Source organism: Nannospalax galili, unplaced genomic scaffold (genome assembly GCF_000622305.1).
Source record: "Nannospalax galili isolate Female #2095 unplaced genomic scaffold, S.galili_v1.0 scaffold995, whole genome shotgun sequence".
Classification (NCBI taxonomy): Eukaryota; Metazoa; Chordata; class Mammalia; order Rodentia; family Spalacidae; genus Nannospalax; species Nannospalax galili.
In genome coordinates this window covers 736,364-760,542 of record NW_008337291.1, presented here as the reverse complement: position 1 = coordinate 760,542, position 24,179 = coordinate 736,364, and the positions used below count along the sequence as shown (strand labels likewise).

Here is a 24,179-nt window from a genome sequence, read left to right as displayed (position 1 = left end):
CTCCTTTCTAAAAATGCAGCAGACAGGCCTGGGAGACGGCTCAGTTGGAATAGTGCTTGCTATGCAAGCATGAGGATCTGAGTTCGATTCCCAGAACCTACATAGAAAGCCAGGCATGGTACACACACTGGTATTCCCATATCTGGAAAGGGAGAGGCAGGAGGACCCCAGAAGCTCACTAGCCAGCCAGTCTAGTAGAATCAGACTAGTGAGAGATTCTGTCCCCAAAATAGAATGGATAGCACCTGAGGAATGACACTTGAGGTTCACTTCTGACCTCCAAACATACTTACATACATATACCTACACACACCTACACATACATACACACACACACACACACACACACACACACACACACACACACACACACACACACACACACAGGCAAATAGCTGATACCAAAGATGGGAAACTTTCTACTCCTCCAAGGAAAACAGAATGTAAATGCCAGAAAAGGCTCAGCTCAGAAGTGTATTTCTGTGCCCATGCCACAGAAATGGGAGGGGATTCCTAAAGGATTCAGTAAGCTACACTTTATAGGTGGAAGCCAAACACTCTGGAGAGGCAGACCAGCCTGACAGAGACAAAGGCCCCAGGTCATATGCAGAGCTGCGGCCTCCCTACCCACAGCTAATTCCACAATGGAATTTTAACATGTTTCATACATTCCTAATTTAAACCTGATAATACCAAGCTTAGGGATATATAAATGAAGGAGGCAGGTGCAGTATGAAGAGGTTATTCTCATAGTAGATCAGGTACTTCTCACTGCTGTCCCCTAAATTTATCCAGCTTTGCTGTTGTTCCTATTGTCATTGTTTGGAGACAGAGTCTCACTCTGCAGTCAAGACTGACCTGGAATTTAGTATGTAGCCCAGGCTGGCCTCGAACTCACAGTGATCCTTCTGCCTCTGCCTCCCCATGTTGGGATTCCAGGCGTGCACCACCACACTGAGCCATCCAGCTTTAATTCTCTGCAGAAAGGGGGATTTTTATTAACGGGGATCTAGAGGAAAGTTGTTTGGGATAAAATGATGGAGAAGAAAAACTGGATATTAAAGGAGGGAAGAGGTAAGGCCTGAAATCAACTGGGCCTATTTTTTGTGTGGTCTCTGATGGTCTTAAGCCACCAGAGCGATTACTTACTTCCTGAACCACAGGCTCAACCAACTGGCACAGTAGTGTTGGGGCATTCTGAGCTAGTGGAATTCTGGGACCAGCCCAGTCACTTCTAAGTGGAAAACATCTCTAAAATTCCAAGTCACCAGATTATAAAGCATCCCTCCAATAGGAGTTAGAACCCATCTGCTATAGCATCCCTAACAGCTCAGGAGGAAGTCAGCACAAAAAATAACAACAAAGATCCTTTTATGTCCAGAATGCCCATCCCCCACATGCTGTAGGTATGGACCTAGCAGAAAGTCACTGCATCCTGGGAGGTCTGCTGTTGAGTCTTCCTCTTCTCTGTTCCTATCACTTGTGGGAAGTCACAGCATTCAAATCATTCCCAAGAGATAACGAAAAATGATATAGGAAAGATGAAATAACACAAACATCCAAAATATTACAGTCTCCCCAGGAGCCTTCTGATTTGTTTAAGAAGTATTCCTGTATCCTTAACTCTTTGCAGTCAGGAATGGGTGGAACAAAAGAATGTCACAGCCACTTGCAGCTAGCTGGTGATGCCATAGGATCCTGGGTCCTGTGGGGGACAGGATCCATCCTAACAGAGAGGCTGTGTATGATACAGAAGCTTTCACACAGTGACAGTTTATGAACAACCAAGGCTTTCAGGAGACAATATAATAGAAAATGAAGTTCATTTGCCCCCGACAGAAAACCTAAAGAATGTATTTAGAAGAGGTTTTTATTTTTACACTTAAGCATGATCTCTAAACATTGCTAAATATTAATTTACCCTAGCATGATCCCCACCCCACCACCCCACCCCGGTCTTTTGGCACTGGTGAGGAGAAATTGACCAGTTTTTACAGAACCCGCAATGCTACAGAATTAAGCTCAACCCAGGCCATCCGTCTCTTCAATGCAAAATGTTTAAATCTTGCAAAATGAGCTACATGGGCCAAAGGTAATTATCACACCCCAGAATTAAACTGCGAGGTTTTTCTGGGTTCTGGGGACGGACTAACCCTCTGGTTTCCAAGGCTATCGAGTTATGAGGGAACAGGAGAAGAAACTGCAACACCGGTGCAGAACTCGTTGGAAGCTGGAGCGGCTCCAGTTCCCGCAGAGCATCTCCGCCGCCTCTCTGGGAATCTGTTTCCATGTCATTCTATTTCACACGCTACAGTTCGGAATCTCTAAGGAAGAAAGAGATACTGCATCCCAATACGAAACCGGAATATAAAGATGTACAGGAGGTACTAAGAATAGGACAGAAACCTGCTAAGACTAAAATAATACAAGCCCTCTACGGCTTACAGATGAAAGCTTCCGAGGGGGGAAAAAAGGTAGAAAAAAGGGTAGAGGTGCACTAAGCCGGCTCCTCCGGAAGGGCCTGACTGCAAGAATCCAAATCTGCTATTAGAAATTTTAGCTGAACCGTTGATAATTTTCGAGGGGTCCAATTCAGAAGCAGCGAGAAAAAGGAAAGGTGCAGATGCGGCCCTCTGCGCAAGGAATCTAAGCCGAGAGGCCACGAGGGCGTGATGGGAAAGGAGAGAGACGCGGGATGAACAGGGGAGCCCCCGCAATCCAAGCGAGCCACCCTACGGAGAAAGCAGCTGTGTGTAGTGTAGAGAGCTCGACCTTCCAGGAGATGCGGAGTCCAGGGCCTAGGTCCGGGCAAGAGCTGAATACTAGCTCTCCAGTAAGTACCAGCTTCCCGTAGCATCCACGCAGAGGTTGGTGGCGCGAAACCAAACGTCCCAACCTCCCTGCCTGCATCCTCACACTGAGGATGGTAACCGCTGTGACCCGGGACCCCAGGAAGCGTCTGTTCCGCAAGAGCTCAGAGGCACAAGGTACTAACTCGGCAAAACGCTGCACTAACTCGGCAAAATGAAGTTGCCCGGTGACCGACCTGACTAGGCGGCGGGACGCATGGAACCGGGATCCCCCAGTTCTGAGCTGGACCTCCTGGCCCGGGAGAGAGACCAAGAGTGGGTTCCGCAAACTTTTCCGGCCGGTACTGGAGAAGGCTGGCTTAGGGACCCGCCGGAATCCGGGACCTGAAAGGGGTCCCAGGAGGTGCGGTCGCAGTGCTCGAGCGGATAGTGGGAGGTGGGACTGTGGCCACCGCTCTCCGCACCTCCGGGGGAGGTCCAGTCTCCGCGCGCGTGACAAGGCGCCCTGCCCGGAGTCTAGCGGACAGGTGATTTCCGAACCGCGGCTGGGAAGGGGCTCCGGGCGGTGGTCACTCACCTCGATCTTCCAGCCCGTCGCTGAACTGGCCGCTCTCGCTGATCCGCGGCTGCTGCTCCTCGTCCGGCTGCAGCGAGGAGCTCAGCTGGGCCGGGCTGGGGGCGGTGGCCGCGGTACTCAGGGACGCGTGGCCCCGGGGCGGCGGCAGCGGCAGCGGGACCGCCGGGCCAGCCGGGTTGCGGCGCTCGCTGCAGGCGGCCGGCTCCATGGCGCTGGGGCTGCAGATCCCCGAAGCGGCAGCGATCGCGGCGGGGATTCGAGTCTGAAGTGCCAGGGACCGAGCGCGTGGATTGGGAGGTCCACCCGGAGCGCGGTGAGCCTCAGGTCCACCGCTAGCGCAGCGGGTGACAGAGGCGGGGGCCGCTCTGTCGCGGCTGCGCCCCGCACCCGGGGCAGGTGCGGGCGGCGAGGATCGGCCCGGAGGCGCTGAGCCCTGGCACTGAGAGACCGATGTACCCGGGCGGTGGAGAGGGAGGGACCCGGACGGTTCAGGCTTGCGGAAGCAAGGGACTGTCAGGGGGCGTGGGGACCGGCGGGCGGCTGGCGCAGGGCTTGGCGAGGGCGTGACGGCGAACGCGCCCCACCCGCTTCGCGGATTGGTGCCCGGAAGGGAACCCCTCCACCCTGATTCCTCTGTGGTCCGCGGAGCGGGTGGCCCCGCGTGGGCAGGAGAGAGGGGATCAGGGCTCGTTAGGCATCTTTCTCTTTGGGAGCCGCGCAGGCTACCGGGTCTCCGCCGGTCTGGGCCAAGACCCTCACCGCCCATCCTGGGAAATCAAGATTCACCTGTCTCCAAGTCTGTGGGTTTCCTGTCTTTTAAAAGCTTTAACTCTGCTCCCAGTTTCTCTGGAGCACCAACTTAGCCAAAGGTTGAGGTGTTGCACTAGCGGCTTCCTGCATTGCAATGGTCCCTGGGCCTTTCCCATTCAATTTCCGCAGCAGCTCTTTTCTCTCTTGGAGCATCCCGAATCCGTCCCCCTAGAAGGCTCCTTGCCTGCCCCAACGCGGTCAATGCTTCCCACCTCTGACAGCCAAGTTCATACTCTATGCGGTGGGGCTAGTCTCCCCAGCAAAGCCTCAAGCTGGTCCACTCGCTGCAGGCCCAGCCGGAGGCGAACAGGGGAACCAGCCACCTAACAAACAGATTGAGCACGCATTTGATGGCATACACATCCAAGCTCTGGAGAATCTAGATTTTTATCTTTAAATTGGTATCAGTCTCTAAATTTAATCCGTGTACTCTAAAACGACAATTTCCTCATTTAAAGAAATCCGTCCTATTTTCTTTGACGAGTAACCAGTTTCCTTCCTCATTTCGGTTTTGCCGATGTTCGAAGCCAGGGTAAGATTTAAATGTCTGCAAGGGCCCTGGGCGAAACAGCGCTAGGAAGGAGAGGATCTCGCTTTATTTTGTTACTGATGGGCTGGGATCAGATCTGAGTTGACCCTGGCTCCCTTTCACTTTTTTGAACACTAATTTCAACTATGCACTGACAGCGTCGAACTAGGTCGTTTTAAAGGTCCCTTCTTGTACCAAAAGAAAGGGAAACACGCTAAGACTACTTGGCTGAAAACAACTGTGACAATTTACTCATTAGTCCTGGTTCTGCCCTAGGAAACTGAACCGTTGTTCCTTTGCAGGTCCCGGTTTCCTGCGCCTTGGATTCCGTTCCAGGCTACCTCATTGGGTATCCTGTCTGCGGCTCTTAAAGAATCACCTGGCCGCCAAGAACAAAAATACCCGAGGGTTGCAGCCCTGCTAGAGGTCGAATAGCTCTGTGCAACAAGGCTGGCTGAAACCTCGGTTTGTAAGGACTCCTTCCCCACCTTATTCTTTCTTACTTGGTTTTCTTTTTCATTGTGGTGCTGGGGTTAGTGTCGCCAGGCTTTATTTAGCACTGAGCTTTTGTATTTTGACAAGTATTTATCCCTTGCTCTTGGAAACTCTGATTCAATTGATCTGAGGTCTCGCTAGAAGTCTTTGAACCCCCAAACACCACACACACACACACACACACACACACACACACACACACACGTCTACAGGAGCTATCTAAAGGTAAGTGTCATTGTTTTGGTTCCACACTTTGTAGTCCAGTGTATCACAAACTGAAGGTGGAGGTGAACAAACTGCGGCCCACAGTACCATTCCCCACGTATCCTGCCAGAGCAAACTCAGTACTTTGAACTGACCAAAGGGGGTTCATAATCGAGAGCTTTCTGAGCTTCTGCCTTTCTTGCTTTGGCTTTACACACACACACACACACACACACGCACGCACCAAAAAAAAACAAGGGAAATAATATTAACTTACATTATTGGAGGGGAGACTGTGTGCCTGGTATCTTATTGTTTCACTTGTATTGCCTCTGTACTCAGCAACCACTGAACTCACTTTACAAATTAACTGAGGTTTCTGGGTAAGCTCTAACACTACCCACAGCAGTAGCGCCCCCTAGGGGGCATTTCTGAAAACCGCAGGTGCTTTCATTGGTTACAGCAGTAATGTGAGGAGGGGTCCATCTACATTTAGTGGGGGATGGCTTAAAAGATACATAAGCCGACCAAGACCTTTGGTTCTGTGAAAATGTGCTTAGAATCACATTGCTTTAACCATGTTTTGTATGTGAACATAAAATATGTTTACACCCTTTGAATGCATACCAAATTTTATGGAAATACAACTATTATTTAAGTGTAGGGTAGATGGAACTCATCATTTTGAGAAATCAGAACACTGAAGGCAGTTACTCTTACAGCATCTGATACAGCAGTCAATACATCTGTGCCTATCACATGCATAGCTACCATAGGCTGAAGAGTTCCATGTGTGTTCATGACTATGTTTACTAAACTCTTATTTCAAAATTCCAAACAGAAAGAAAAAAGATAAGGTAATATTCCAGAGTCTTGTCTTCTCCCAGCTCGACATTATTAGTAGGTGCAAGCATCTCAGTACTTTCTCTCTGACTCTCACACAGCCCTGAGTGAGCATTTATCATAGCAAATGCACATTAATTATGTATGGTGCTACTTTTATTCCAGTTATAATTTAGGTCGTGATATTGATTTTTAAATTACTAGTATATGTAGTATCTATGAATTCATTTCATAATCACAACAGTGAATGATACTAAAGAATTTTTTTTTTTTAGACGGGGTCTCCCTGTAGCCCCAGCTGTCCTGGAACTCACTATGTGGACCAGGCTGGCCTTGAACTCACAAAGATCCTCCTGCCTCTGCCTCCCCAGTGCTGGGATTAAAGGTGTGTGCCACCGCGCCTGGCAAGAATTATTATAAAAGAAAGAAAACTGGAGTTTGGAGCAATAGCTCAGCAGTTAAGAGGGCCTACTGCTCTCCCAGAGGACCAGATTTTTGTTCCACAGCTCACAGCTGCCTGGAACTCCAGCTCCATGGGATCCAACACACTTCTGGCCTCCTCAGTCACCTGCATTCATGCATGCATACACACACACACACACATACACATAATTTAAAATAATCAAATCTTTTTTTAAAATAAAGAGAAAACCATTTCAGCAAGAAGTTCTGAAGAAGACATGTAACTAAATGTAACATGGTATTCTGGGTAAGATCCTGTAGGCACAAATATATCTTATGTTAAAAACTAAGGGTACCTGAATCAAGCGTGGACTTGAGTCAATATCTCAATTATGGTTGCAGGAAATGTACCTTAAGGCAAGACACTAAGAACAGCAAACTGTGAGCAGAGTACAGAGGCGCCCATAATACTGTATCAATTATATGCAAACTAAAAACTGCTTTAAACGGTAAAGTTTACTTTAACTTATTTTATTTTAGATAGGGTCGCACGCAGCCCAGGCTGGCCTAGAACACATTGTGTAGTTAAGCATGATCTTGAACTTCTGATCCTCCTGCCTCTACTTCCCAGGTACTGGGATTACAGGCATGCATCACCATACCCAGTTTATGCAGTGCTGGGAGCCAAACCCAACATTTTATGTCCAGGGCTTTTTGCATGCTAGACAAGCACTCAACCAATGGAGCCACGTCCCCAGTCCTTCTTTCACAAGTCTTGAATAAACACAAGCAATGCTGGAAAGCTGGTATGCCCTGGAGTGTGAGTTTTTCAAAGCAGGAAGTATGTGTATGAACACATGCCTGCAAGAGTGAATAGTAAATTTATAAACTTTTTTCATAAAAAAGAAAAATATAAAACTAGGTCATGACAACAGAACACTTAGAGGAATGACATATTTATGAGAAGCATTATTTATTTTAGAGGCTTTGTATGCAAAACATTGTGCGGTCAGCCCTCCATGTCCATGGGCTCCACACCTGTGGATTCATCCAACCACAGGTCACAGTAAGTATTTAAAAAATTGAACTTCTGCCGGGCGTGGTGCGTGCCTTTAGTCCCAGCACTCAGGAGGCAGACGCAGGCGGATCTCTGTGAGTTCAAGGCCGGCTTGGTCTATGTCGTGAGTTCCAGGCCAGCTGGGGCTACAGGAAAATTGAACTTCTACTGACATTTTACTCTCTCTCTCTCTCTCTCTCTCTCTCTCTCTCTCTCTGTCTCTCTCTCTCTCTCGTGTGTGTATGTGTGTGTGTGTGTGTGTGTGTGTGTGTGTGTGTGCACGCCTGAGGACAACCTTAGACATCGTTCCTCAGAGTCTTCTATTTTTTATTTTTTGACAGGATCTCTCATTAGCCTGAAACTCACCAAATATGCTAGACTATTTAGCAAGTGTGCCTTGGTGCTCTCTCTCCTCTCTTCTCTCTCTTCTCTCTTCTCTCTTCTTCTTCTTCTTCTTCTTCTTCCTCTCTCTCTCTCTCTCTCTCTCTCGCTCTCTCTCTCTCTCTCTCTCTCTCGCTCTCTCTCTCTCTCTCTCTCTCTCGCTCTCTCTCTCTCTCTCTCTCTCTCTCTCTCTCTCTCTCTCTCATCTCCACCCTGCTCAGCTTTTTTGCATTAGTTCTGGTCCCTGTTCTTGCAAAGAAAGTACTTGCAGACTGAGCCATCTCCCTACCCCAGGGACTCTTTTCATTATTCCTAAATAATACAGTGTAACAACTATTTCTATAACATTTACATTGTACTAGGTGTTGTGAGTGTGATGTGATTGTGATTGTGTCAACTTGACACAATCTAGACTCATCTGTGGAAAGGCTCAGTGAGGGATTGTTTAGATTAGGTTCCTCTATGTGCATGTCACTGGGGGAGGGCTTATAGAGTTCTTAAGCCTTGCTGGATCTCAAGTCCCTCTCTTGCTTCCTGTGCCTGCTTTAAGTTGTGAACACTCTGCCTTCTGGCTCTGCTCCAGCCACATCCTGCCACCGTGCCTCCCTGCCATGATGGACTGTATTTCCCCTGGAACCATAAGCTCAAATAAACTCTTCCTTCTGTAAGTTGCTTTGGTCAGTGTTTCTTTCACAACAGAAAAGCAACTAATACATTGCTCTTGCAGAGGACCCAGGTTCAGTTCCCACCACTCACATGGCAGCGCATGACCATCTGTAACTCAACTTCCAGGGGATCCAGTGCTTCTTCTGGCCTCTGATGGCACCAGGCAGGCACACAGTACACATACATACATGCAGACAAACACACATAAAAAGTAAAGTTAAATAAATCTTAAAAAAAAATCTTGTCTGTATGTGGCTCAATCAGTAGAATGTTTGCCTAGCACGAATGAGGCCTGGCGTTCCATCCCCAGCACTACATAAACCAGATATAGTGGCACAAGCCTGCAATCCCCACACTCAGAAGATTGAAACAAGAGGATCAAGAATTCAAGGTCGCCCTGAGCTACATAGTAATTTTGAGACCAGTTTGGGTTACATGAGATCCTGTTTCACAAAAACTATCTTGACACCCTAGGCACCTTAGCACCCCTAGTGAACTGCATCCAAATCTCTGAGGGTGGGACCCGGGCATACATGTATCATAAAGATCTCAAAGTACAGTCAAGCACAAGAAGGTACTGCGAGAGGTAAGGGCTCCTCAACATGGACTTTGTGAATCACCTGCCAATCTTGGTAAAAAAAAATACAGATTTTAATTCAGGAGTCTTCCAATGAGGTCCAATCTGCAGTTCCAACAGGCTCATTGATGATGCTTGTGCTGTTTGTGAATGTGCCACCACCTTTACGGCAAAGGCCTAGAATCCATGAGAGGTTTATTCTCCACATTATCATTATTGTTGTTGTTGTTGTTGTTGTTGTTGTTGTTGTTGTTGAGACAGGGTCTCTCACTGAACCTGGAGTAGCCAATTTGCTACACTGAGCCCACAGCTCCAGTTTGCCTGTCTCCATCACAACACTGCCCAACCTGAGCATTGGCGATACAGGCACAGGTTGTCATTCCTAACATTTTTTTTTCCTTTTTGAAACAGGGTCTCCCTGTAGCTCCAGCTGTCCTGGAACTCACTATGTAGACCAGGCTGGCCTTGAACTCACATAGATCTGCCTGCCTCTGCCTCCTGAGTGCTGGGATTAAAGGCGTGCGCCACCACGCACGACTGCCATTCCTAACTTTTATGTGGGTGCTGGGGACCCAAACTCAGGTCCTCATAATTGAGCAGCAAGCACTTCATCCACTAACCACTATTATTTTTCTCTGAGATGAAACATTCCATCCTGCAGAGAAGCTCCTTAAGCTCCAGAAGTAAACAACTCAAAAGGTTCAGGAAGTCCCTGAAATTGATCAGATGCACTAGGCCTCTCCCTCCCCAAGCCTGTATAAGCAGTAAGGACCTCCAAGTACTCTCTAATCAGACAAGCTGCTTAGAAAAGGCAGAGCTCAGTTGAGCTGCCTGAAAGGCTCAAATCAACTAAGCTGCTTGGAAAAAGACATCTCCAACCTGTCTACAAGTTGTGCAGTGAACTCAGTTTCCAACTTTCAAGAGCCTTCACTCATGCTGGAGTGGGCTTTTTGGTAATACAGGTGTGTTTGAGTCATTGCTGCTCCTCTAAGTATTTCCTCACCCATACTCCTATAAGTAACCCCAATAAAATGCAACTTGCTCACCAAGTTGGACTTTGGTGGTCTCCTTGCTTTGGTCTGTCATTAGTTCCCTATCTGAGGTAAGTAGACATTTGTTCACATCTCCCCAGGAATGGTGTCACCCAACACCACTTCTCTTGCCCCATATTTTTTTTACAATGGACATGTATTGTGTTTTTAATGAAACTAGCATTTTAAACAAGTTTAAAAGGATATTAAGTATTGTAAATATGCTGGTGCCCCATAAATTAATCTAGAATGTTCTTCAAATGAAAAGGCCAATCAGAGCTGCTATCATCATCATCATCATCATCATCATCATCATAACAAGCTGACTGTATAATTCAATCGTCCTCCTAGAAAAGCCATCAATTTTCTTTGAGAGAGAGAGAGAGAGAGAGAGAGAGAGAGAGAGAGAGAGAGAGAGAGGAGAGGAGACAACCTCTAGTAAGTACTAGAACATATTGTCAAAACCACATGGATTAAGAGCTAGGAAAGTGACTCCAGGGATAAAAACACTTCCTATACAAGCATGAGGACCTAAGTTCAGATCCCAGCACCCACATAAAAATTGAGGTGAGACTGCACACATCTGTAACCCCAGCACTATTAGGTACTGAGACAGGAGGCTTCCTGAGACTCTTTGCCAGCTCCAGATTCAGTGAGAGACCCTATCTCAAGGGAACAAGGAGAGTCATAAAGCAAGACACTCAGTGTCCTTCTCTGGCTTCCATGCATGCACGCACGGGGACTCCCAACACCCCACCCCCAAACATACTATTTTAAGGTGCTATTCTTTTTTAAAATTTGTTAATTTTATATGTATACCCCACACACTATTGTAAGGTGCTATTCTTTTTAAGATTTATTTATTTTATATGTATATGTGTGTACCTAAGTGTATGTATATGTACCACGTGCATACAGGAGCTTACAAACATTAGAAGGGGGCCTTGGATCCACTGGAACTGGAGTTTCAGATGGTTGTTAACTGCCATGTGGGTACTGAAAACCAAACTGGGGTCCTCTGCCAGAACAGTACATGCTCTTAACCCCTGATCCATCTCTGCAACCCTGTAAGCACTGTTCTTTGAGTCAAACTGCCACCATCTTCACACAATCAGCTAGGCCTACTTGGAGAGTTCATCAGGAGGAAACCTGTGGACTGTTAACATTAACTCATGGAAGGAGGGGGCAGGGGATCATTGAACCCTCACCTAAGTATCCCACCACTCCTCACAGCTATTTGTATCCAACTCTGCCCTTATTGCATGTGGTCTGTGGCCTGGGTGGGTGTGGGAGAGGGGCCAGAGTATATAGATAGGCTAGGGAAGACTAGGAGAGTGGGGCCCTATCTTCGCAACTATGAGGAAGTCATTGTCCATGGTGGGTGAAGACTTTCCAGTGACTACTTTGGGGGCACCCATGCGCCTGTCAGTAACCCCTCAATCATACTCTAAGTGAGCCACATAAACTCATTGGTTCCCCAGGGTGAACTGTGGTGGAACTGTAATTTGGTTCGTCATTAGGACCTTAGAAGGAGGAGGGGAGAAGTTGTTCACATCTCTCAGACAGCAAAGAAGGAAGAGGGGAAGGAGAGGGAGGAGGAGACACAATAATTAATAGAATTACCTGGGTAGAAGCCCATGAGTAGGCAGGCATTTCGATTCAATTTAATATAAAAGAGTGTAGAAATAGACAAAAACACTTCTGAAAAGTAGTTATTGAATAAAGATGGCTCTTCAAACCACATAGGAGACACAATCCTCCAGTGAATGGTGTTGGGATGGCAAGGTTATTATTAGGAGAAATGGAACTGAATCGCTGCAGTCAATAAAATCTCAGTGAATCAAAAGTAAAATGTAAACAATCAAAATTATAAAAGTAGTAGAACAAAATCTAACAGGAGATGAGCACATCCTGTATCACAGGAACACATGCAATATGCAAAGCCGAGAAGCCACAAAGTTACTGATGTCCTTGGCTTGATAAAATTAAATGTTTCCTGCACAGTAGCAAGTATGACATGGAAAGTAAATGTGAGAAATGTGTGCATGGTAACTGTTAGGAGGTTAACTTTCTTAACATGGGGATTACTTCTAAGTCAATGTTAAGAAGAGGTCAAAGGCTCAGCATGGTGCACCTGTAAACCCAGTATTTGGACATCTAACCATGGGGAACAAGAGTTCAAGGGTAGCTTGATCTCCAGTGAGACTCTGTAGAAGAAGAGGGGAGTGGGAAAGGAGGTGAAAGGAAGAGAAAGGGAGAGAAGAGGAGAGGAAGGAAGAGGGAGAAGAAAACAAAACGACAAGGAAAAGAAGGAATAGAATGGGCGGGAAGGACCAGAGGAGGGGAAAAGAGAGGAAGATGGGGGAAGGAGACAGAGTTCTAAAGGAAAAGAATCTGGAAGCATCAAAATCAAATGTGGTTGACTGTGATGGCTCAGGCCTGCACCCCAGCACTTGGGAACCTGATGCAGGAGGGCTACCATGAGTTCAAGAACAGTCAGGGCTTGCGTAGTGAGACCCTGTCTCAAGTAAAAACAAACAACAAACAAATAAATAATCTATAATCTCATTCACCACAAATAATCACTTTTAATTCCTTGACACATTTTCTTTATTTCCCAGAAAACATTAGTTGATTTTGCTTTTCTAGTTTAAAAAGGAACGTGAGAAGGAAGTGATGGCCCTTGGGAGGCTGGCCAGGAGCCAGGGTGGAGAATCATTCTCTACCACCTTCCAAATTCAGGCATCCCCCTTCCCAGGAATACTGTTCTACATAGGGCAGTCAGTGTCTGGCCCTAGACTGATGACCACTTACCTCTGCCAGATTGGGGGCCATCTGTACCTGGTAGAAAAACAGGTAATGGAGTGTAGCTTGGTGGTAGAGTGTTTATCCAACATGTGAGAGGCCCTGGATTTGATCCTAGCAACAGACAGACACACAGACATGCACAAACATGCACAGAGTTTTGTATACACATACACACACCATGCATGCACATGCACATGTACACACAAATTTGCATGTACACATAGACATATGTACACACATACGTGTGTGCACTCATGCATGCATGTACTCTCACATGCACATGTGTACACAGATGAACACTCATGTGCATGCACACTCACATGCACACACAGCAGGCACTGAGTCCCTGGTGCTGGCGTGGCAGCCTCCTACATTACAGCCTTGCTATAGGCTCCACATGCCCAGTATGGAGTAAGGCAGAGGCTATTGCCATGGAAGCTGGAAATCTACCTCTCCATTCAAACTGTGAGGTTCAGAAATGGCTATTCTACAGGTTTCCTGGTGGAAAGAGAATATCATCTCAGACAAAGGAGGGGGGAAAAAATCTCTGGGAATTCATTGTGTTTTTCAGCTCTAAAACAGTACATGGGGAAGGGAGCTACCAATCTTTCTATTTCTAAACATGTTCAAGGCTGAAAGCTCACAGCCTGGCTGCCGCTAACCTGAAATTCTTTGTAAATGGCAAGCCCAAAGCAAGAGTCTCTGGGCAAAAGCTGCCCCCAGTGCCAAATGACAAGGGATACAGAGGGTGTGGTTCCCTCTGCTACCCACCCCACCACACACACCCCACCCACTACTCTCCCGGTTGCTCCTTCCAGGACAAGATGGCACTGTGGCATGGCTCCAGGCCCCCAGGCTCAGAGTTGTAGTTTCTGTGCAGGTCAGTCCACTCTCAGCACAGTGACCTCTGGCCATCTAGCCTTACCCTGCAAGAGCCCAACAAGATAGGATGCCTGGTAAAAAGAGATGTCACAGGTAGAAAGAGTGTGTTTAAATCCCACCTAGACCATGTTCCTCAGTCTTTTAGACTGGATTTCCGCAGCTGCAAAATGGGGTGCTAAGAGCCTGCTATTTAATCTTGATTGTCAGGTTAGCAGGATCTAAAACCACCATGGAAAGGAACCTTAGAGTATGTTTATGAGTGCGTTTGTAAACTGGATTAATTGAGGTGTGAAGGCCTGCCCTAACTATGGGTGGCACCATCTTATGTGCTAGAGTCCCTGGCTGGATAAAAAGAAAGCAAGCTGAGCAGGACATCCATCTCTCTCTGCTTCACTGTGGGTGCAATGTGAGCAGCTGCCTCAGCTCCTGTCCCCTTTGTCAGGTATTTTGTCACAGTAACTATAAAAATCACTAACATAGACCATTCTGTCTGAGGTCCGTATATTAAAGATGGCTGCAGAGCCCCCTGGTGTGTGGCATGGTCACCACAGACCTTACATCCTCTCCCAAATGTTGGGACGTTAGGGGGATAGCCTGGTGGATGGGAACAGCCCGGTGAATAAGGGCAACCTAGTGGATGAAGACAGCCTGGTGGATGAGGGCAGCCTGGTGGATGAGGGCAGCCTGGTGGATGAGGGCAGCCTGGTGGATGGACACTGCCTGTGTGTGCTCCTCTTGCAGACCTCAGAAGGTCATCCACGACACACTTCTCTTTTGGTATCTTCAGCAGCACTCCAGAAAAGGACTCCACGTCATGACTGACATTCACAGACAGCGCTGAAATAGAAAGTGACACGAGTGCAAAGACAAAATGCCACCGTCCAGACACACACACACAAAAAAAAAATCAAGATGAAAATTACCTGGGTGAGAAATTTAATTTGGGAAAATGTGAGTAGTTCTCCATGGGAGAAAATGTAGACACTTCATGAGCCACAGTCACAGAAGTCTTCAGGGGTGGAACTACACAGTCGTTAAGAGCGCTTGCTGCTCTTCCAGAGGACCAGAGTTTGGTTACCAGCCCCCATATTGGGTAGCTCACAATGTCCTGTAACTCCAGTTCCAGAGAATCTGACACTCTTCTGGCCTCCATGGGCAACTGCACTCATGGAGAGAGAGGAGAGAGGGAAAGAGATGAGAGGGGGGGCAGGGAGGGAGAGAGAGAGAGAGAGGCATACACATAATTTAAAAATAAAAAGGGGGTGAAGGGACCTCTGGTACCTGGGGACAAGAAAGAAAGCACCTGAAGGTCTGAGGAACCCTGCTTGGGGTCAGGCTTGGCCTCCATTGGGAGTGGAGCATACATGTCAGTCCTGAGAACATCTGAGCCCTGCCAGGATGCATGGCCTCATCAGATAATCTTGTGGACACTTTGCTTACAGATTCCTCCTGAGGAAATGTGAAAGTCAGAGATAAGTGACCTTATCCTTTCCAACTTACATGTGCTTAGAAGATACACAGAGGAGAGCTGTGGTGAAAGAAAAACTACTTCCATTTAAATACAGGTTCCAGGGGTTGGAGAGATGGCTCAGCTGTTAAGAGCACTTACTGCTGTCAGAGGACCCAAGTTCAGTTGCCAGTACCCACTTCGGGCAGCTCACAACCATGTGTAACTCCAGCTCCAAGGGATCCTAAGACTCTTTCTGACCTCTGTGGGCACATGTGCACACCCCCATATACATTAATAAAATAATTTAAGTGAATAAATGCAGGTTCCAAGCAAGTCATGGTGGTATACACCTATAATCCAAGCACTCAAAAGGCAGAAGAGTTCAAAGCTAGCCTGGGCTACACAGCAAGCCCTTGTCCCAAAAATAAAATAAAATTTCAAGGCATCAATGCAAAAACACATCTCTTCCCTCAAAGGAAATAATAGGTAGTGTATTCTGGAGCCAAATATGAGTGATCATGGACCAGGAATACAGATTTAGATTACCCTCAATACCATTTTCCACTCTCATGAAGTTTTTATTATAACAGAACAAAGAAAGGTTTTGGGATTTTTGTTTTGTTTTGGTTTGGTTTGGTTTTTTTGAGACAGGGTCTCCCTGTAGCCCCAACCGGCCTGGAACTCACTATGTAGACCAGGCTGGCCTTGAACTCACAGAGATCCACCTGCCTCTGCCTCCCAAGTGCTGGGATTAAAGGTGCTCACCACCATGCCCTGCCTAGAACAAAAGAAGTTTAAAATCAAGACGTTTTTCAAATATATTGGTGGGGACATCAGGTAGACAGATCACAGCAAAGTGAGGAAACCTCTGCTGCGGGCCTTAGATGCTATCTGATAGCATTATTGTTTTTGTTTGGGGGCCGTGAACTTGCTATGCAGACCACACTGATCTCAAACTTGCAAAGATCCTCTTCTGAGGGCTGTAATTAAAGGTGTGCACCACCATGCCCCAGCTTCTAATGGCATTCTTATTGTTGGGATTAGTGGAAGCTAGAAGTTTGTAAATTCCAAAAGGATTTACCCAATAATCACAAGGATGGGTGTCAGATCAGACACTGTGGTGGGCAATAAATGGCTATTAAGGGGCTAAAGATAGTAGTGCAAGATAAATTGGCTCTGAACTGGCAACATTCCAACTCTCCACACACAGAGGAATTCTAGTCAGTCAGTCAGCCTTATAGAATCTTTAGCACAGGTACAGTTTTTTTCTGGGAACTTCAGCTCACACAAGATTTAAGGCTATTTTCATAGATAGGTACCAAATACCTGTGATGTGAAGAGAGGAATAAAGGCCACTCCTCAACAGGGCATGTGCCCCTGCATGCTCAAAAACTTCCACCTGATCCTGACTCTCTTCCTTGAATACCAGGCTCATACTCATACAACCTCCATATCTAGACTCCAGGGGCAATCAGAGGTCTTAATCAGAGTCACTCCTAGTGACCCCATTTACCTGTGGGTGACTGATTTGAGTGAAGGCCTGGAACAAAGGCAAAGAACCAGAAAGGAAATATGGGGTGGATGTGTGTGCGGAGAAAGGGGAACTAAAAAGAGCACTGAACAAAAAGCTCTGGGGCTGGTGTAAAGGTGCTTGCTTGCAAGCCTGAGGACCTGAGTTCGATCCCCAGGACCCACATGAGGGAAAGAGAGAACCAACTCCCACCTGCAAGTTGTCCCCTGACCTTCAAACATGCACCCACTCTATACACATACATTCATGTACACACAATAAAATAAATAAAAACGTTTTAAAAATGCCTTGCATTCTGGTATATGCTGTCATGTCAGTATGCAAAACCTGGAATGGCAACAGCCACTTTGTCACAGTAAGGGAGCTAAACTGATATAAGATTCACAAAGTGGGAAAAAAAATCTAACTTTGTTTCAATTTTCTGGTGATGGGGGATGGAACCCAGGGCTTTACACAAGCTAGGCAAGTACTCCACCAATGAGCTAAACCCCCTAGCACTAGAATGTAGTTTTTTATAATGTCGTTTGAGCCTATGCTGCCCTAAGGACTTCTTGCTAAATGAGCTGGTACATTTTCCTTGTAGTTGTTGCCAAGCCAGGATACGTTTTCTGCTTGTTGCCTATAAAGCCATCCTTAACTGCTATATGCCCCATAGACCTGATCTTTAATGTTTAATCTAGTCATATGAATAGTCACCAGGTTATCTTACCTTTTTGTGAAGTTTTAAACTGAGGCCCAACTAGGAAGGAAAGCCCACCCTCCCATGGCTGTCTCTAACCTGAGACCAGCATTTTCCCAAATGACTTTCTCTGGAGAAGAGTGACTGCTCCTTTACATTTTTACTAGATTGTGTCTATTTTGAAGGAGAGGATTACTGACAAGACGACAGGGAGTTGAACAGACTCTTTCCACAAGATGCTTTTGATTGTTTGTAGAACTCTTGCACATGCTATGCAAGTGCTCTACCACTGAGCTACATCCCCAGCCCTCTACAAGAGGTTTAATGGGAGTCTACATGTGGAAAATTGGAACCTTACAAAAGGCATATGAGCAAGGGTAGAAGGTGGGCCCTCAGATGGTCTCACAGATCTATAATTTCAGTTCTGGAAAAGCAAAAATAGATGGATCCCTGGAGCTCACTGGCCAGCCAGCCTAGCAAAATAGGCAAGTTCCAGGTTCAGAGAGAGACCTAGTTTCAAAAAATAAGGTGGCAGGCAACCAAGGAAGACACTTGGTGTCCACCTCTGGACTTGGCACACATACCACTGAGTATGGGACCCAATTTGAAAAATGTCACTGCAGATCATGAGAGTGGTGCCTGCTCTCTGTGGTAGTGAAGTGCCTAGCACTGGCTGCACTCAACTAGACCAGGGGTGTGTTTTTCTTACCTACTCAGAGATGTGGCAAATGCTAGCAGTGTTCTTGTAGGCAATGTTTTTTCAATGGTAGGCAACAGTGCAACACAGAGCCCATGAACCTATACCTATAGCCCAAAGTCTATCCTAAATTCATTCCAGAATGATAGCTTTTGGCAGCTTTAGTAGAAAGGTCCTTGGAACTAATGTTCTCCATATCAGATAGGATGCAGCTTACACAAGGCACTGAGATCAGTTCCCAGCACTTTGTAAACTGCCCTAGATTGGTTTTTTTCTGTTGCTGTGATAAAAGACACAGACAAAAGCAACTTAAAGGACAAAGGACTTATTCTGGATCAGAGTTCAAAAGTATAGTCCATTTTGGGGGTGACAGTAAAGCAGTGGGAGCTTGAAACAGTTGGTCACAGTGCATTCACAGTCAGAAAGCAGACAGAGATGAATGCCGACGCTCAGCTCACTTTCTCCTTCCTATACCATCCAGGATCCCAGTCCCAGGAATAGGTGCCACCCACAGTGGACACATCTTCCCACATTAGTTAATCCAATCAAGATAATCCCCCACAGGCATGCTCAGATGCCCCTATTTCAGGTGATTCTAGATCCTGGCAAGTTGAACAGTTAATATTAGCCTTCTCCTGGTGGATGGTGGTGGCACACACCTGTAATCCCAACACTTGGGAGGTAGAGGTAGGAGGATTAGAAGTTCAAGGTCATCCTCAGCTACATAGTGAGTTCAAGGCCAGTCTGGGCTACATGAGACCAAGTCTCAAAAAAGAAAAAGAAAAAAAAAGAGAAATGCAAAAAAGAAATAAAGAAAAGAACAAGGAATTTATACAATACAGTGTTTCATGAAATTGATCATAAAACTTAGAGCTGAGTGCTCTACAGTGCAAAATATATTTTCTAGCAGACTTTTTAAAAAGTATGTTTTGAATTGGATCACAGTTCAAAAGTATGGTCCATCATTTGGGGGACAGTAAAGCAGCGGGAGCTTGAAATAGTTGATCATGGCAACATTTAACAGGCTGATAAGGAATTTCTCTTATATCTAAATCCAGAAAATTAATCTGACATCGTTCTAAAAATAGAAATGATCTCTTTCCTCTATGTCCTTTCTCTATTTTTAAAAGCCCAATCCTTGTTCATTCCTTTTCCCCAGATGTTACTTCAGAAATCTAAATCCTTATTTTGAATCCTCGCTAGAATTCACACATTTCCCCAAGTGTTGATGACACCAAAGGCACAACTGACATCAGAATCTCACAGAATTCAGAATCTAAAGGAGCTGCGATCCCCACTTCATTTCCATTATGAAATGCATAGAAGTCACAAGGTGTGTACCTGCGAGAACTTCTTGAATTAACAAACATCCAACACGTAGAACTAACAGGGCTGACATCTAGGCTTGCAGGCAGAGCTAAATTCAAATTGTTAAAGGTTGGTCAGCTGTGTGATGCAGATGTTGTTATTTAATCTGTGATCATTTCATCAGACTAGTGCATTCCTTGAAGTTTCAGGGGATTTGGGGGCTGAGATGCTTTTAGAAAGGGCAGATCTTTGACTGTCCTAAGTGTATATACTTGTTGCACTCACCTCTGCCCACTCTCATGATCTGCAGCAGTGTTTTTCGAATTGGGTCACATACACAGTGATATGGGTGCACCAAGTCCAGAGGTGGGCATCAGAGTCTTCCTTGGTTGCTCTCCAAGATCATCTATTCAATGAGCTCTAACGATCTTCTTGTCTCTGCCTCTGCAGCACTGAGATTACAGATGGGTGCCACCATGCCCAGCTTTTATACATGGGTTCTGGAAATCAAACTTGGGTCCTCATGCTTGCATAGCAAGCACTTTTCTGATGAACGCCCCACTCCCAGCCCTCCCTTTTTTATATGTATTTTCATCATGCAGTGACTTTCAAGGATCTGCTTCCATTCTTCCTGGGTAATTAACACAGAAGCAGCAGCATGGAGCTAAAGTTTCAGCTCCCATCCCAGCCCCAGCCTGACTATAGATGCCCTTCCATCTCCCCAGACCAGCACATCACTTCCCACTGTACTGTAGCATTGCACGGCAGCCCAGAAGCTGAAAACAATACATATGTGAGCTGGTGAGATGGCTGAGTGAGCAAAAACACTTGCCTCCAGGTATGAAGACCTGTGTTCAAGTCCCAGAACCCACATGATGGAAGGAGAGAGACAATTCCTCCAACTTGTCCTCTGACCTCCACATGTGTACCATGGCACATGCCCACACACACAATGAGTATGTAAATGTAATTTTAAAAATACACCATGTAGGGGCTGAAGAGATGGCTCAATGGTTAAGAGCACTGACTACTCTTGCAGAGGATCCAGGTTCCATTCTCAGTACCCACATGGTGGCTAAGAACCATCCTTAACTCCAGTTTCAGGGGAATCCAATGCCCTCTTCTGACTTCTGAGGCATTGCACAACATGGGTGCACTCACACACACGCAGGCAATACACTTGTACATATAAAATAAAAATAATAAATACACAGTGTTAGCTTAAGGTTCTGAAGTTATGAACCTTACTGGGAAAAAATTAAGGCTCAGAAAAGCTTGGGTTCACACTGGAAGCATCAGAAAAGAATCTGCTCCCTGCTTTTTCCATCTGGAAGAAGTTGCTGCTGTGGCTTGACCCATGGTACCATCCCATAACTTCAAAGCCAACATTGCTGAATTTTCAGCTCTTCTTGCATCTTCACACCTCCTCTGACTCTCGGCCTCCTTCCTCCTTATACATCAAGACTCTTGTGATTACACTGGGTGCATCTGGATAGTACCTGGGGACTTCCTACCTGATATCCTTGAAGACATCTGCACGGCCCCTTTGGGCCTGTATTGTGACACATTCGTGGATTCTGGGGATGAGCACATGGGCATCCCTGGTGAACACACTATTCTCTCTACCATAGCCAGCATGCTAGAATACCTTCAAACTTGGGGGTTTCATCTCTCCTGCATGACAGACACAGCAACTTGAAAATCACACTGAGCTGACCCCAGTGGCTGAGCCTGAAGACTGTCCACTAGGGGGCAGTGGCCATTAGTAAGAGCATCCCTGTCACTCAGACCTGAAGTGACTTAAACCAAAGTTAACAAAGAGAGGGATTCAAGTTTATATTGCTATGAAACACTGCTGCACCACAAAAAATTGTAGGTAAGCTGCAGAAACCCACAGAAACAAAGCTAGAAGACCTATAATTGCAGTCAGAACTTTTTTCTTCTTTCTTTTTTTGAGATAACTCTGCATAGCTGAGGATAACCTTGAACTTCTGATCCTCCTACCTCCACTTCTTGAGTGCTAGGATTACAGGTATGTGCCACCTTGTTCAGTTTATGTGGTTCTGGGGAAAGAACCCGAAGTTTCAAGCATGCTCTACCCTCTGCAAGCATGCAGCTCTACCCACTGAGCTGCCCCCACACACACATTTTTAATTGCCTCCAGTTAGCATTTCCCTTCTTTCCTTCGAAGATAATAAAAGAACCAGTATTATGATGATAAATTTATATTGTATATAAATATAATCCCAGCATTATTGAGACTGACATACCTCGAGACCATCATGGGCTTAAGGCCAGTCTGGGCTGCAGAACAAGGCTCTGCCTCAAAACAAAAGTGCCAATAAGCCCTTTTCCTCCATGATTTTGGACAAGAAGGTAAAGGAATATAATTTTTTGTCTCTTCCTTTAAACTTTTTCTTGTTAAAATAATTTCCTGCCTGAAATAGCCTGCTTTCCTCTACACTTCCTTAATCTCTCCTACCTCCTCAGAGCTCAGCTCAAATGCTCTCTTCCAATGAGTCAATGGAGCCGCAGCAACCTCCCTTTCTGAAAAGGGGTGCCTAACTAGGGGAAGAACAGGAACCAGCTGAAGAGAGGCAGAAGGGCGCACAGGAACAAATGGAAAAAAAAAGTATGACACATGTGTATGAAGATCCCATGTTGAAACTCAGTACTTTGTATGATAATCTTCAATTTTAGGAAACAGTTGGCAACATAACTCAGTGGATAAAGGCACTTACCACCAAGCCTAATGACCTGGTCAGTTGACCTGAGGTCAGTCCCGAAGACCTATATGGTAGGAGAGAATCAACTTCTGAAAGTTGTTTTTCTGAACTCCACATATGTGCCATAGCATGGGCGCACCCACATGCACATACATACACACTCAAATAAATAAATAAATAAATAAATAAATAAATAAATAAATGTAATTACTTTTTTAAAAAAAGAAAATGTCCAAGTACATTTGTGTTGTTAACCCCAAGTTCTACAGACTGGGTACTTAGAAAAAGAAGAAATGGGGGTTGGGGGTGTAGCTCAGTTAGCAAAATGCTTGCCTAGCATGCATGAGGCTTTGGGTTCAATTCCCAGCATCCCAAAAAAAACAGGTATGATGGTATAATCGTGCCTCAAGAGGTGGAGGCAGGAGGATCAGGAGTTCAAGGTCAGGGTGGCCTCAGCTACATGGGGAGTTCAAAAATTAACTTCTAGATTGCTTGATCTAGGCTGTCTTATCTGAATTCTTCTCTTTCAGGAGTATGGGAATTGAGACTGCAGCTGGAGCTGAGCTCAGAGGGAACAGGAGACTCCCCATAACAGTGGAAGTGAGGGGAAAAGACATGTCTGCTGTGAATATGTCCTTGGCTTCTGGCTTGGGGAATGGAGGACATTGAGGACACTGTGACGTCCCTACAGGTAAGGAAGACTTTGACCTTCCTGCCTCCACCATCCAAGTCATAAACTGACTCCATACATACATACACAGATACACACAGACACAGACACACATTCACACACACAAGTCTGACCAGGACCCAGGATGGACTAGGCTAATCAGAGTAACCAAAGAAGCCAGCCTTACAGAACTTCTGCAATCTGCTCTGGGGTTTCCAAACATCTTTTTCCAGCTTCAGTAGGTTTCAATAGCTTTAATCTATTGTGCCAAGTCAAGGCCTGCAACAGAGAGTAGAGAAGACTAACCATACAACCAGTCTCTGCTTAACAAAGGAAATACAAAAGAAAAGGCTGGGGCATTCACTGAGCATGAAAACTACAGTACCAGGCAGGCCAGATGACTCAGTGAGTAAAGGTGCTTGCTGCAAAGGCCTGATGACCTGAGTTCAATCCCCAGAACCCGTGTAAAGGTGGAGGGAGAGAATTGACTCCACAGAGTTGTCCTCTGACCTCCATATGGAGCCCTGTGGCACAAATCAACCCATACAATAATAATAAAATAAAGTTTATAAGGGCCAGACATGGTGGTACATGCCTTTAATCCCAACATTTAGGAAGCAGAAGTAGGGGTATCTCTGTGAGAGATATCTCTTGCTAGATAGCAAGTTCTAGCCAACCAGGGATACATAGTGAGACTGTGTCTAAAAGGACCAAAATATTTAAAAATCAAAATAAAGCTTATAAAACTACAGAGTACTTTATGTCCAGTCAACCCCTCAGAAGTCCCAGACTCATGTGACCTCAAGCCACATAGGAAGGTGAATATGTGAACCAGTCAGCAGTAACCAACCGGCATGAAGGGTGAAGCCAGAACAAGAAGGCATCCCTGGAGGCTTGGGGGATGTCTCAGTGATAGCTCATTCAGTACAGTGCTTTCCTTACAAAGCATGAGGACCTGAGTTCAAATCCAGAACTTATGTAAAAAAAGGCAAGAGTGGTGGCTTACACTTATAATCCCAGTTCTGGAATGGCTGAGACAGGGGAGT

At 45.9% G+C, this 24,179-nt stretch overlaps 1 protein-coding gene across 1 annotated transcript in view; it reads right to left on the bottom strand.

Moving 5' to 3' along the window:
- The window catches only part of Tmem163 (transmembrane protein 163), a 196,517-nt gene extending 192,636 nt beyond the window's left edge, over nucleotides 1–3,881 (bottom strand). The window contains exon 1 of the mRNA XM_008832458.2: nucleotides 3,388–3,881. Coding sequence (XP_008830680.1) covers nucleotides 3,388–3,595 — 208 coding nt within the window. The 5' untranslated portion in view covers nucleotides 3,596–3,881. The remainder of the gene's footprint in view (nucleotides 1–3,387) is intronic.
- Nucleotides 3,882–24,179: the final 20,298 nt, after the last annotated feature.